The following is a 16708-nucleotide window of genomic DNA, read 5'->3' as shown; positions in this document are numbered from 1 at the left end:
AATAAACTACCTACAATTACCTACAATTAACCTAACACTACACTATCAATAAATTAAATAAACACAATTGCTACAAATAAATACAATTAAATAAACTAGCTAAAGTACAAAAAATAAAAAAGAACTAAGTTACAGAAAATAAAAAAATATTTACAAACATAAGAAAAATATTACAACAATTTTAAACTAATTACACCTACTCTAAGCCCCCTAATAAAATAACAAAGCCCCCCAAAATAATAAATTCCCTACCCTATTCTAAATTAAAAAAGTTACAAGCTCTTTTACCTTACCAGCCCTGAACAGGGCCCTTTGCGGGGCATGCCCCAAGAAGTTCAGCTCTTTTGCCTGTAAAAAAAAAACATACAATACCCCCCCCCAACATTACAACCCACCACCCACATACCCCTAATCTAACCCAAACCCCCCTTAAATAAACCTAACACTAATCCCCTGAAGATCTTCCTACCTTGTCTTCACCATCCAGGTATCACCGATCGGTCCTGGCTCCGATATCTTCATCCAACCCAAGCGGGGGCTAGACATCCACTGAAGAAGTCCAGAAGAGGGTCCAAAGTCTTCCTCCTATCCGGCAAGAAGAGGACATCCGGACCGGCAAACATCTTCTCCAAGCGGCATCTTCGATCTTCTTCCATCCGGAGCGAAGCGGCAGGATCCTGAAGACCCCCAGCGCGGAACATCCATCCGGACCGACGACTGAACGACGAATGACGGTTCCTTTAAATGACGTCATCCAAGATGGTGTCCCTCGAATTCCGATTGGCTGATAGGATTCTATCAGCCAATCGGAATTAAGGTAGGAATTTTCTGATTGGCTGATGGAATCAGCCAATCAGAATCAAGTTCAATCCGATTGGCTGATTCAATCAGCCAATCAGATTGAGCTCGCATTCTATTGGCTGATCGGAACAGCCAATAGAATGCGAGCTCAATCTGATTGGCTGATTGGATCAGCCAATCGGATTGAACTAGATTCTGATTGGCTGATTCCATCAGCCAATCAGAAAATTCCTACCTTAATTCCGATTGGCTGATAGAATCCTATCAGCCAATCGGAATTCGAGGGACGCCATATTGGATGACGTCATTTAAAGGAACCGTCATTCGTCGTTCAGTCGTCGGTCCGGATGGATGTTCCGCGCTGGGGGTCTTCAGGATCCTGCCGCTTCGCTCCGGATGGAAGAAGATCGAAGATGCCGCTTGGAGAAGATGTTTGCCGGTCCGGATGTCCTCTTCTTGCCGGATAGGAGGAAGACTTTGGACCCTCTTCTGGACTTCTTCAGTGGATGTCTAGCCCCCGCTTGGGTTGGATGAAGATATCGGAGCCAGGACCGATCGGTGATACCTGGATGGTGAAGACAAGGTAGGAAGATCTTCAGGGGATTAGTGTTAGGTTTATTTAAGGGGGGTTTGGGTTAGATTAGGGGTATGTGGGTGGTGGGTTGTAATGTTGGGGGGGGGGGTATTGTATGTTTTTTTTTACAGGCAAAAGAGCTGAACTTCTTGGGGCATGCCCCGCAAAGGGCCCTGTTCAGGGCTGGTAAGGTAAAAGAGCTTGTAACTTTTTTAATTTAGAATAGGGTAGGGAATTTATTATTTTGGGGGGATTTGTTATTTTATTAGGGGGCTTAGAGTAGGTGTAATTAGTTTAAAATTGTTGTAATATTTTTCTTATGTTTGTAAATATTTTTTTATTTTCTGTAACTTAGTTCATTTTTATTTTTTGTACTTTAGCTAGTTTATTTAATTGTATTTATTTGTAGCAATTGTGTTTATTTAATTTATTGATAGTGTAGTGTTAGGTTAATTGTAGGTAATTGTAGGTAGTTTATTTAATTATTTTATTGATAGGGTAGTGTTAGGTTTAATTATATCTTAGGTTAGGATTTATTTTACAGGTAAATTTGTTATTATTTTAACTAGGTAACTATTAAATAGTTCTTAACTATTTAATAGCTATTGTACCTAGTTAAAATAAATACCAAGTTGCCTGTAAAATAAATATTAATCCTAAAATAGCTATAATATAATTATAATTTATATTGTAGCTATATTAGGGTTTATTTTACAGGTAAGTATTTAGCTTTAAATAGGATTAATTTATTTAATAAGAGTTAATTTATTTCGTTAGATTAAAATTATATTTAAGTTAGGGGGGTGTTAGTGTTAGGGTTAGACTTAGCTTTAGGGGTTAATACATTTATTAGAATAGCGGTGAGCTCCGATCGGAAGATTAGGGGTTAATAATTGAAGTTAGGTGTCGGCGATGTTAGGGAGGGCAGATTAGGGGTTAATACTATTTATGATAGGGTTAGTGAGGCGGATTAGGGGCTAATAACTTTATTATAGTAGCGCTCAGGTCCGCTCGGCAGATTAGGGGTTAATAAGTGTAGGCAGGTGTCGGCGACGTTGTGGGGGGCAGATTAGGGGTTAATAAATATAATATAGGGGTCGGCGATGTTAGGGCAGCAGATTAGGGGTACATAGGGATAACATAGGTTGCGGCGGTTTACGGAGCGGCAGATTAGGGGTTAAAAGTGTAATGCAGGGGTCAGCGATAGCGGGGGCGGCAGATTAGGGGTTAATAGTTGTAAGGCTAGGGGTGTTTAGACTCGGGGTACATGTTAGAGTGTTAGGTGTAGACGTAGGAAGTGTTTCCCCATAGGAAACAATGGGGCTGCGTTAGGAGCTGAACGCTGCTTTTTTGCAGGTGTTAGGTTTTTTTTCAGCTCAAACAGCCCCATTGTTTCCTATGGGGGAATCGTGCACGAGCACGTTTTTGATGCCGGCCGCGTCCGTAAGCAACTCTGGTATCGAGAGTTGCATTTGCGGTAAAAATGCTCTACGCTCCTTTTTTAGAGCCTAACGCAGCATTTGTTTGAACTCTCGATACCAGAGTTAAATTTATGGTGCGGCCAGAAAAAAGCCCGCGGAGCGTTAACAGCCCTTTTACCGCCGAACTCCAAATCTAGGCCTAAGCTTCTATGGTGTCACATGGTTTTAAAAGGTAGATTATCAGTTTTGCATCAACAATCATGATAGGTAAATCATTCTTTGCAATAGTAACCAAGCTGAATCAGTCCTAAACCATCTTAAGGGAATACAGGAAGACGGTCCCCAGTCTGTACATGTGCAAACAAAGTTTGTGCTTTATATGAATATTAGTTTGGGATTGGTTAGCAATGGTTCTTTTGTTCTGGGGGACAGGGACATCAGTGAAACAAATACACATAAAACAATATACTCATTTGACAAAATAAAGCTGCAGTTTTCATTGCAAAATTATTCTTATATACATATGATGGTTTATAATCATGTAGTTTACAATATGTGTTTAGTGACCCATTAAGTCATAGTAATTGCCCCATTCATACACTTGATAGTACTGATACAATATTCATTTAGAAGACTACAAAAGTGCACTGGCAGATTTTATAGATTAACAGGCATAGCTACAGACGTTGTTACATACAGATAGATAGATACAGATCGAGATTGATCGATTGATCAAGATAGATAGATTTATAGATAGATAGATTTATAACTAGATAGATGGATAGGTTTGATTAGTGAAAATAATAAAGATTAGTGCAGTACTTAGCAATATGTACTTTCTCTTGTATTTTTAAAAAAATATTCTTAAAATATTTTTTCTTGTGTGAGAAAATGCAATAAAAAATTTGCATCAGAGTATAATAGGTGGGTTTATAAATAACAGCAAATAGTTTTACTTGGTAACTGTTAGTGCAAGTTGTTTATGTTGTTTCCTTTTGCTATTTGGGAAAATTGATTCTATAATTGTGTCCTATTTACATATTTTTTAGTGCAAAGTTTATATGGCCGCTAATGTACACAAATGTAAATGTAGCATGCATTAATAGTTTTATTTTTGGTATATTTAATTTTAGTATAACCTCATAATAATAGTTATTCTTATATACTCTACTTTTACATTTTTACATTTTGCTTGTTTTAAAGTTGATTGTAGTAATATATTTAGTACCTAACAGTACCTCTTCCATTAAAATGTACTGCATTTCTCATGTACTACCAGTAATTATATGCTACATTATGTTATTTAGCAAATAGCTTTATTAACACAGCAGAGCACAAACAAAACTGGTAGGCATCTCATTTTATTTAGAACACAAAGACTATAGGGCAGAAGGCTATTTTCCTCAGCAGTTTTATTTTTAAGTATCACAAACCAAAACTGATAGCTTTGTCCATAAAAATTGATGCAAATGTAAATAGATAAAACCAACAAGCAGGGCCGGTGCTAGGATTTTTGGCCACACAGGCGAAGATACATTTTGCCGCCCCCCCCCCCCCCCCCCCCCCCCCGATTACATACCATCCCATTGCTAGGTAAAGGGATATGAAATCCCATTTTTATTTGTTCATGATTCAGATAGAGCATGCAATTTTAAGCAACTTTCTAATCAACTCCTATTATCAAATTTTCTTCGTTCTCTTGGTATCTATATTTGAAAAGCAGGATTGTAAACTTAGGAGCCGGTCCATTTTTGGTTCAGCACCCTGGGTAGCGCTTGCTGAATGGTGGCTAAATGCAAATTAAACAGTGGTAGTGCTGCATTTTTATTAGAAATATGATAAGCATAGCATTTCTTTAAAATGCCATCTATATAAAATGCAGTAAGTTAAATGTTAACCCCTTGAGGGCTAAAATGTATTGCAGAGCAACCAAGAGGTTAAATATTATATACATTTATAATTAACCTTCCTTTACAGGTTATTTATTCTGTCACTCATAAATCAGCTTGCATATTTATTTCCCCCACAACACTAATTGTTAATACATAAATTTGGTACTGATAGGTTAGTATGTGTGCACACCCTAGTTGGGAATCATTGCTATATACAAACACTGACTTTAACAGGATTAAATAATATTTGAAAAATATGTTGTTCAAAAGCATGTGCATAATTTAATTTAGTCAAATTTAACATTGATTATTTATCTCTGACCTGATAGTTTTCATGTACTAAAGAAAAAAAAGGCAGGAAGGCAGCACAAAAAAACCCAAACAACTTTATTTGAAGGCTAAAACATAGCTATGTTTTAGCTTTCAAATAAAGGTTATTTTCTACTTTTTTGGAGTGCTGCCTTTCTGCATTTTTTTCTATAACACATGAAAACTCCTGGGATCTAAAAGGGGAAGATCTAAAAGGCATTGCACCCTGCACTGGAACTATTGTTTAAATTCTTTGGACAAATCTTACAGCCCTGCAGAGTAATCCTAGGTCCTCGTCAGAGCATGCATGATATCTTTGATCCAACATTAATAACCTAGTACGGTGTACCTATGTAACCCCACTTACCCAGTAGCGTCACTAGGGTTGGTGTCACCCCCTTCTTAGGAATAAAATATATATAATTTAATTGGCTATTAATTGGCTAGAGCTGTTGTTCTTAGAAAGAACAGTTGTATATTAGAATAATTGAAACTTTAAACTAAGATGGTAATGTAAAATGTTTACAAACCTATGCAGTTTAAATAACTAGTTTTTATTTTAGGGGGGTTGGCTATGATGTTTAATTGCAGACATTCTGTACATTTTAAACTGATTTGTATATCATGTACATTTCTAAAAATAGCAGGTTTAAAAAAAATTATAAAAGAAACAAAAAAAATCCTCAAAAAAAACAGAAAAAGTATTTGAAATGGTTCCTTTCCATTGTTACAAAAAATGTAAGACAAGTATAAATCTCAATATGAAAACCCCAGAAACAAAATGGTTAACTACTGCATTGCATATTTGTAAGTGAGTTAACCTTTTTTGACAGATTTATACTTATTCCACTAGACAGTGATGTGAGTTAGAACTAAATTGTCAGGAATAAGGTGGCGAGTATTGAACCTGGCATTTGTTGGACCTTTTAATTCTCTCCTCAAACCAGGGCATTTCCTATATATATATACACACACACACATCCATATACACACAAACACAAATATACATACAAATATATATATATATATATATATATATATATATGCACACATGTACATACACAGGCACATATACACACACTTACAAGCACACAGATATACACACACATATGCATACATACACACACATATGTACATACCCAGACAGATATATACACATATACATACATATAAACATATGCCCAGTAACATACTGTATACATACACAATGTACATACCCAGACACACATACATACACACATACATACACACACATATGTACATACCCAGACAGATATATACACATATACATACACACACATATAAACATATGCCCAGTAACATACTGTATACATACACAATGTACATACCCAGACACACATACATACACACATACATACACACACATATGTACATACCCAGACAGATATATACACATATACATACACACACATATAAACATATGCCCAGTAACATACTGTATACATACACAATGTACATACCCAGACACACATACATACACACATACATACAGACAGCTGCTTCAATTAAAAGCCAATGGACTATAGTCATAAACAGCAGTAAACAAATCTTATAATAGATATTCAGATTATAAAATTACCTTGATCTGTTCCATAGACATAGTCCAGAGATCAGCAGCCAGTAAATTATATAGATGGTTGATTTATTCTAGTGAAGGAGTGTTATGTTGTCTGACACATTCTCACTGACAGCTTTCCCTCTTGAAATCACGCAGCCACATCAGTTTTAACCTTTAACTTTTTTACTACCCTTCCTCCCGATTCACATGTGGAGTAGCCAAGCAGAATTTATAGCCGTTACTTACAGAGCAGCTATCAGTTAAGTTTGTAACCTGATAGCTGCTCTGTAAGTAACAGCTATAAATCAGAACACACAGAAAACACTAACACTTCTCTTATAACCAGGGCTGCTGCATCCCTGTGCTAGTTTCCACTAATCCACTGTACTACCAACAATTATGTCCTGTTTTTTTGTGGGGCCCCACAAAGCGCGTGTCATTTAGTTACTAGCCATGTGCTTTATATGAAGATAAAGCCACGTGCAGTGCAGTGTTTTGCCACAATAAAAAAACAACAATAGTTTCTTTGGACTGGCGTGGTGCAAGCCCTGATATCACTCATCCCCTGAGCATGTCACCCCATGGTCCGCACACCCTGTCAATGACGCCACTTCACTTACCCCAGATCTTTGTCAGTCATTTTTCAAAGATCTTCTTTGCAGCTTGATGCCTGGTGCTGCTCCTTCCCGCTCTCTAGTTCCTCTGTGCTCTGTTCTGCACAGCCTGGCTGGCTCCTCCCCCTTGCTCTCCGGTCATGTTCCTTCTGCTGTGTGTGTGACTAAAAGGAACATGACCGATGACCTGGCAGTGGCTGGAACTGGAATGTGTAGCAGTCTAGCAGAATGGGGTATTGGGGTGGTGATGCATGGTGGGAGCCGACACATGTGGGGGTTCAGACAGAGCACAGGGAGGGCACGCATATTGCCCAAAAAGCCCATACAGGCCAGCAGACACAGTAAAACATACACAAATGTTAAAAAAAAAAAATTATCAATGTGTTGCCGCTCCAAGTTTGCGCCCCTCCCTGCTGGGCGCCCTAAGGCCATCGCCTAACTGGCCTTATGCCTTAAGCCGGCCCTGCCAACAAGTCATGATGTTTGGTCAGATACAGCTTTGTGAGCTTTGCAAAGAACACATTTGCGAGGAAGGAGCCTATAAATGGGTCAGTAATCTGTATGGCTGTCCATGAGGCTGTCCATGAGGGACAGAACTCAGAATCAGGGACTGCCACTCTCAAATAAGGGCAGTTGCGAGGTTTGCTTTTACGCTAAAATACCATGCATTTGCTGTACAAGTGTGGCTTTTTCCACACTCCCTGAATCATGAAAATGAAATGGACATCTAATTGCAAGAGATTTATATTTTGTTGCTATAAAATAACAATATCAGCCAAGTCTAAACAAATTAACATCTTGTTTGTTGTAATTATTTTCAATAGCCAAACTCCTCCCTCCATTGCCTCATTTGGCAGATATACAAAAGTACCCTAATGAAAGGGAGACCCCTAAAACACCCGTAGGTACCACCTTAAGCAGTGAAGATTACATACCATCCCATTGCTAGGTAAAGGGATATGAAATCCCATTTTTATTTGTTCATGATTCAGATAGAGCATGCAATTTTAAGCAACTTTCTAATCAACTCCTATTATCAAATTTTCTTCGTTCTCTTGGTATCTATATTTGAAAAGCAGGATTGTAAACTTAGGAGCCGGTCCATTTTTGGTTCAGCACCCTGGGTAGCGCTTGCTGAATGGTGGCTAAATGCAAATTAAACAGTGGTAGTGCTGCATTTTTATTAGAAATATGATAAGCATAGCATTTCTTTAAAATGCCATCTATATAAAATGCAGTAAGTTAAATGTTAACCCCTTGAGGGCTAAAATGTATTGCAGAGCAACCAAGAGGTTAAATATTATATACATTTATAATTAACCTTCCTTTACAGGTTATTTATTCTGTCACTCATAAATCAGCTTGCATATTTATTTCCCCCACAACACTAATTGTTAATACATAAATTTGGTACTGATAGGTTAGTATGTGTGCACACCCTAGTTGGGAATCATTGCTATATACAAACACTGACTTTAACAGGATTAAATAATATTTGAAAAATATGTTGTTCAAAAGCATGTGCATAATTTAATTTAGTCAAATTTAACATTGATTATTTATCTCTGACCTGATAGTTTTCATGTACTAAAGAAAAAAAAGGCAGGAAGGCAGCACAAAAAAACCCAAACAACTTTATTTGAAGGCTAAAACATAGCAATGTTTTAGCTTTCAAATAAAGGTTATTTTCTACTTTTTTGGAGTGCTGCCTTTCTGCATTTTTTTTCTATAACACATGAAAACTCCTGGGATCTAAAAGGGGAAGATCTAAAAGGCATTGCACCCTGCACTGGAACTATTGTTTAAATTCTTTGGACAAATCTTACAGCCCTGCAGAGTAATCCTAGGTCCTCGTCAGAGCATGCATGATATCTTTGATCCAACATTAATAACCTAGTACGGTGTACCTATGTAACCCCACTTACCCAGTAGCGTCACTAGGGTTGGTGTCACCCCCTTCTTAGGAATAAAATATATATAATTTAATTGGCTATTAATTGGCTAGAGCTGTTGTTCTTAGAAAGAACAGTTGTATATTAGAATAATTGAAACTTTAAACTAAGATGGTAATGTAAAATGTTTACAAACCTATGCAGTTTAAATAACTAGTTTTTATTTTAGGGGGGTTGGCTATGATGTTTAATTGCAGACATTCTGTACATTTTAAACTGATTTGTATATCATGTACATTTCTAAAAATAGCAGGTTTAAAAAAAATTATAAAAGAAACAAAAAAAATCCTCAAAAAAAACAGAAAAAGTATTTGAAATGGTTCCTTTCCATTGTTACAAAAAATGTAAGACAAGTATAAATCTCAATATGAAAACCCCAGAAACAAAATGGTTAACTACTGCATTGCATATTTGTAAGTGAGTTAACCTTTTTTGACAGATTTATACTTATTCCACTAGACAGTGATGTGAGTTAGAACTAAATTGTCAGGAATAAGGTGGCGAGTATTGAACCTGGCATTTGTTGGACCTTTTAATTCTCTCCTCAAACCAGGGCATTTCCTATATATATATATACACACACACACATCCATATACACACAAACACAAATATACATACAAATATATATATATATATATATATATATATATATATATATATATGCACACATGTACATACACAGGCACATATACACACACTTACAAGCACACAGATATACACACACATATGCATACATACACACACATATGTACATACCCAGACAGATATATACACATATACATACATATAAACATATGCCCAGTAACATACTGTATACATACACAATGTACATACCCAGACACACATACATACACACATACATACACACACATATGTACATACCCAGACAGATATATACACATATACATACACACACATATAAACATATGCCCAGTAACATACTGTATACATACACAATGTACATACCCAGACACACATACATACACACATACATACACACACATATGTACATACCCAGACAGATATATACACATATACATACACACACATATAAACATATGCCCAGTAACATACTGTATACATACACAATGTACATACCCAGACACACATACATACACACATACATACAGACAGCTGCTTCAATTAAAAGCCAATGGACTATAGTCATAAACAGCAGTAAACAAATCTTATAATAGATATTCAGATTATAAAATTACCTTGATCTGTTCCATAGACATAGTCCAGAGATCAGCAGCCAGTAAATTATATAGATGGTTGATTTATTCTAGTGAAGGAGTGTTATGTTGTCTGACACATTCTCACTGACAGCTTTCCCTCTTGAAATCACGCAGCCACATCAGTTTTAACCTTTAACTTTTTTACTACCCTTCCTCCCGATTCACATGTGGAGTAGCCAAGCAGAATTTATAGCCGTTACTTACAGAGCAGCTATCAGTTAAGTTTGTAACCTGATAGCTGCTCTGTAAGTAACAGCTATAAATCAGAACACACAGAAAACACTAACACTTCTCTTATAACCAGGGCTGCTGCATCCCTGTGCTAGTTTCCACTAATCCACTGTACTACCAACAATTATGTCCTGGTTTTTTGTGGGGCCCCACAAAGCGCGTGTCATTTAGTTACTAGCCATGTGCTTTATATGAAGATAAAGCCACGTGCAGTGCAGTGTTTTGCCACAATAAAAAAACAACAATAGTTTCTTTGGACTGGCGTGGTGCAAGCCCTGATATCACTCATCCCCTGAGCATGTCACCCCATGGTCCGCACACCCTGTCAATGACGCCACTTCACTTACCCCAGATCTTTGTCAGTCATTTTTCAAAGATCTTCTTTGCAGCTTGATGCCTGGTGCTGCTCCTTCCCGCTCTCTAGTTCCTCTGTGCTCTGTTCTGCACAGCCTGGCTGGCTCCTCCCCCTTGCTCTCCGGTCATGTTCCTTCTGCTGTGTGTGTGACTAAAAGGAACATGACCGATGACCTGGCAGTGGCTGGAACTGGAATGTGTAGCAGTCTAGCAGAATGGGGTATTGGGGTGGTGATGCATGGTGGGAGCCGACACATGTGGGGGTTCAGACAGAGCACAGGGAGGGCACGCATATTGCCCAAAAAGCCCATACAGGCCAGCAGACACAGTAAAACATACACAAATGTTAAAAAAAAAAAAATTATCAATGTGTTGCCGCTCCAAGTTTGCGCCCCTCCCTGCTGGGCGCCCTAAGGCCATCGCCTAACTGGCCTTATGCCTTAAGCCGGCCCTGCCAACAAGTCATGATGTTTGGTCAGATACAGCTTTGTGAGCTTTGCAAAGAACACATTTGCGAGGAAGGAGCCTATAAATGGGTCAGTAATCTGTATGGCTGTCCATGAGGCTGTCCATGAGGGACAGAACTCAGAATCAGGGACTGCCACTCTCAAATAAGGGCAGTTGCGAGGTTTGCTTTTACGCTAAAATACCATGCATTTGCTGTACAAGTGTGGCTTTTTCCACACTCCCTGAATCATGAAAATGAAATGGACATCTAATTGCAAGAGATTTATATTTTGTTGCTATAAAATAACAATATCAGCCAAGTCTAAACAAATTAACATCTTGTTTGTTGTAATTGTTTTCAATAGCCAAACTCCTCCCTCCATTGCCTCATTTGGCAGATATACAAAAGTACCCTAATGAAAGGGAGACCCCTAAAACACCCGTAGGTACCACCTTAAGCAGTGAAGAGTAATACTCTGTGAAATCTTCACTGGTTTATAATGGCCACACTCAAATCCTGGAAGTATGTGTACACAAAGCAGTCCTGATTATCACCTTTAAGAAAAGGGGAAAAAAGCTTACCCTCTCTTCACGGCCTTTTCACAGAGAATTTATGTATAATGCAAGTTTAATGTGTCCAATTGTGAAAAGTTAAGATACAAACATTTATAAGCAAGCTATAGAGTATTGTAAATATATCATACTGAGTTAGATTAATAGCTGTAAGATTAGTTATGTATCTATAATTAAGGTCATAAGGTGCAGAATATATTATGAAAAGTGTATTAAATAATACAGTACCTTTCTACCCAATCACAAATGGTTTAATCTCTGTATAAAAACAAAGAAGGAATATAAATGGAAGAAAATATGTTTTTTGTGATAATTAGAACTCTTATTTTTTAAATAAAACTAAAAATTGTTGTTGTGAACTAAGCATGGAGGTTTTAAAAGTGACATGTAAATTGCTAATGTCAATATGTTTAGCTAAATTCTAAGGAGTAAGGATAATTGAGTCTAATAGCTATACAAGTTAGCAATGAAATAGTTAAAACCCAACATGTAACCTCAGTCAATCAAATGGTTTTACTTCTCTTAAATGGCCCCCTAGTGAGAAGGTGGATAGGAAGCTATGAGTACGGCAACTAAGCCGAAACGCGTAAGCTTGCACTGAGGGCATATGTGTGTCTTTTGTACATGTTCATTTTTAAAGGACAATAAAGCATTGAAAACTTTTACTGCAAATTCCGGACTTTGTACTTTCTTTCTCATTTGGCAGAGCCAACCCGGGCTCGAGTCAGCAGCTGACAAAGCTAGCCATGGTCATATTGTTTGTATAAAATACACTGTTTTGCAATTTTTTAATTGTTTTATATATATATATATATATATATATATTTGTTAGCTGTTTAAAGTGGTAAAACTAAATTAAAATAGGATTTTCTAGAATTAAATTTTTACTTTTTGTAAACATGAGAGACATTTGAAACTAAATATTTGTATTCATCATTTCCAACAGAACTCACTGGAGACTCTCAATAAAGCAATTGCTGGTTTTGTGGTAATGTCTGAGGAGATGGAGAGAATATACAAAAGTTTTCTCAACAATCATGTGCCAACATTATGGGCGGATGCTGCTTATCCCTCACTGAAACCCTTGGGATCCTGGGTAAAAGATTTTATGTTGAGGACAGCTTTTATAGATGTAAGTATGCATCATTCTATATCAAGTTCACTTTTTAACCAATTGATATTGCTTAACTTTTTACTGGTTTTACAGTACAGTGTGTGTGTATAGGAAGGCACTCACGGGTCTTAAAAAACATTTCTTTATTATAAATCCATAAAATAAGGTCACAGGGTGGACAGTTTTGCTAGAAGTTAAGCCTTTATGAAGACCAGGTACACATTTTCTTACTAGCAACGTGTATTATGTGCACAAACCTACATCAGACATTTATACCATTGAGACCCCGCCCCCAAGTGCATTAGTTAACAATTAATTAAAACAAAATATCACATTACAGATACAAGAGATTGTTAGTTATTTGTCTATACAAATAATAAGTGTAAAAAGGTGGATATATAACATTAAATGTTTATACCTTAAACTTCCAACTCTCATATATCGCAGATCACTCGTAACGGACCCATATTTTGTGTGGAGTCTCGTCTACCTATAGATGGTGCATAGTGGAGTAGTTCCCATTCACCATGTTACAAGATTATTTAAGTCATACCTAATGTTTTACTCGGACCACCCACTCTCTTGGTGGTAGCCAATCACAGTGCTTACAATACTAAATAATCATAAATAAACAACGAAAAGTCAGAGTGGAGTTTGCCAAAATGAATGTTGAAAAGCCACAGCTCTTCTGGGAGCATGTGCTTTGGACAAACAAAACAAAAGTACAGTTTTTTTGGCAATCACCACTCCATGTTTGCAGAAGAAAAAAAGAAGCTTTCAAAGAAAAAAACACCTTGAAACATGGAGGAGGCTCGATGATGTATTGGGGTTGCTTTGCTTCCTAGAATCTGTGCGGACATACTGAAATTAGAGACTATCAAGGCATTCTGGAGCGAAACATACTGCCCAGAGTCAGAAAGCTGCATCTTAGTTGCAGGTCAGGGGTCCTCCAGCAGGACAATACCAAAAAATACCACAGAAATCACCCAAGAATGGATGAGAAGAAAACATTGGACAGCTCCAAAGTGGCCTCCTATGAGTCCAGATCTGAATCCCATCAAACATCTATGGAAATAGCTGTTGGGAAAAGGCTTGAGAGAACTGGAGCAGTTTGCTCAAGAAGAGTGGGCCAAATTCCCATTCGAAAAGTGTAGAAATCTTATTTAGAGCTGCAGAAAGCGTTTTATTGTAGTTACTGTCTCCAAAGGCTGTGCCACAAAATATTAGGTTAAAGGGACAGCCAACACCAGAATTGTTTTTGTTTAAAAAGAAAGCTAACCCCTTTATTACCCATTCTCCAGTTTTGCAAAACCAATACTGCTATAGAAATACACTTTTTACCTCTGTGATTAGCTTGTATCTAAGCCTCTGCAAACTGCCCCCTTGTTTCAGTTGTTTTGACAGACTTGCATTTTAGCCAATCAGTGCTCACTCCAGGGTAACTTCGCGTGCATGGGCTCAATGTTATCTATATGAAAAACATGAACTAATGCCCATTAGTGGTCAAAATGCATTCAGATTAGAGACAGTCTTCAAGGTCTAAAAAATTAGCATAAAGGGATAGTATAGTCAAAATTAAACTTTCATGATTCAGATAGAGCATGCAATTATAAGCTCCTAGGCTTTAAATTCCTTGTTTTAAATAAAGATAGCAAGAGAATAAAGAAAAATTGATAGTAGGAGTAAATAAGAAAGTTGCTTAAAATTGCATGCTCTATCTGAATCACGAAAGAAAAAAAATTGGGTTTAGTGTCCCTTTAAGGCAAAACAAAACACAGAAACACACCACACTCTGACTGGACAGGGTACACATCCAAAGTCACTGTGAACCCCACAGCCCTGAATACTTACAGACAGCTGCACAGTTTTCAGCAACCCTGTCATTTAACCCCTGAGCAGCCTAGGTGACAGGTCCTTAGGGAAACTAACAACAATTAACACAGCACAGAAAACCTGGCACTCACTAGCAAGCACACGGTAATATTTAAAAGAAAAAATGGGAGAGCCAGTTACCTTTGGCGCCAAATGTTAAAGGTTAAGGACTATGTTAAGGTCTCTCCCCACCTGAGTGTGGTTGTGCGTGTTTCAATTGGTTAAAAATATCCTAAAAGGTGAGTAGCTATTTATTATATAGAAAGTTTTGAGAGGGACAGTGGAGTGGAGTTACTAATCTGTGAGAATCTCGTAATATGCAGAGCAATTTGTTTATATATTAGGAATCATTATAAAATTGATAATAAGTAATCTTAATGACATATAAACAATTTTCTTTAAAGAAATATATTTATTTTTGCCCTTGATATTTTAGGCTTGGATTCGCAGAGGCCTACCAAAGTCATTCTGGATCTCTGGTTTCTTTTTCCCCCAAGGATTTCTCACAGGTAAATGTCTCAAAAGTATGTGTAATGCTTAAAGGGATATGAAACTCACATTTTTTGTATTTCATGATTCAGATAGAGAATGTGATTTTAAACAACTTTCTAATTTACTTCTATTATCAATTTTTTGTTCTCTTGTTATCCTTTGTTGAAAAACAGGGACATAAGCTTAGGAGCCGGCACATTTTTGGAGCACTATATGGCTGCAGTTGTGCAAGAATGTTATCCATTTGCAAGAGCACTAGATGGCAGCGCTATTTTCTGCCATGTAGGGCTCCAGAGGCCTACCTAGGTATCTCTTCAACGCAGAATATCATGGGAACGAAGCAAATTTGATAATACATTGGAAAGTTTTTTTAAAATATTTGTTTTTCATATCCCTTTAAGCTTGAACAAGATAGTTTTATTTTACGTACAGCATTGCATCTTAGCTTCCGAACCTCATGCGTCTCTAACAGGCCAGATTTGAAGGATTTCCTTACCTTAACACATGGGAATCTGTCTACATTATTGAAACACTCTGAATTATCTTTTTAACATCTAGGAAGACTTGCATAGGCGTGCAAAGCCTATTGTATTAGGGTGTGCACCCAAAAAAACAAACACACACACATATATATATTTATATATATATATATATATATATACACTGTATGTATATATATATATATATATATATATATATATATATATATATATATATATATATACAGTATATATATATATATATATACACACGTCAGGAGCTAAACTTTTTTTTCCACACCTCCCTGTAAACTAGATTTATGGGGCCCCCCGTTAAGACAAGCCTCAATTACATGAATGCAAGCATGGCGAGAAAGAGGGGCGGCGAGAGAGAGGGAGTGGGAGAGAGGGATGGTGAGGGGTGAATTCATGGAGAATGAGGAAGGGAGAGAGGGAGAAAAAGAGAGAGGGAGGGATAGATGAAAGGAAAGGGACGAGGGAGAAGATGGGATAAAGAGAGGAAGGGAGGGAGAGAGGGAGAGAGAAAGAGTGAGGGAGAGGAAGGAAGGGAAAGATGAAGGGAGGAAGAGAGGGGTAGAGGGAGAAAGAGAGGTAGAGGAAGGAAGAGAGGGGAGAGTAAGGAAGGGAGAGAAAGGAAGGGAGAAAGAGAGAGGGAGAGATAGAGAGAGAGAGGGGAAGGGAGAGGGAGGGAGGAATGGAAAGGGAGGGAGGGACGGGGAGGGAGGGAGGGACGGGAAGAGGGAG

The 16708-nt window shown here is 37.4% G+C and overlaps 1 protein-coding gene across 1 annotated transcript in view; it reads left to right on the top strand.

The window, feature by feature from the left end:
* The window catches only part of DNAH6 (dynein axonemal heavy chain 6), a 482313-nt gene that overhangs the window by 454336 nt on the left and 11269 nt on the right, over window positions 1-16708 (top strand). Inside the window, exons 72-73 of the mRNA XM_053703293.1 lie at window positions 12933-13118; window positions 15409-15481. Of these exons, the coding sequence (XP_053559268.1) occupies window positions 12933-13118; window positions 15409-15481 (259 nt within the window). The remainder of the gene's footprint in view (window positions 1-12932; window positions 13119-15408; window positions 15482-16708) is intronic.

The sequence above is a fragment of the Bombina bombina genome, chromosome 2, assembly GCF_027579735.1.
Source record: "Bombina bombina isolate aBomBom1 chromosome 2, aBomBom1.pri, whole genome shotgun sequence".
NCBI lineage: Eukaryota > Metazoa > Chordata > Amphibia > Anura > Bombinatoridae > Bombina > Bombina bombina.
The sequence above is the reverse complement of the archived record's forward strand: the minus strand, read 5'-3'. Positions and strand labels throughout refer to the sequence as shown.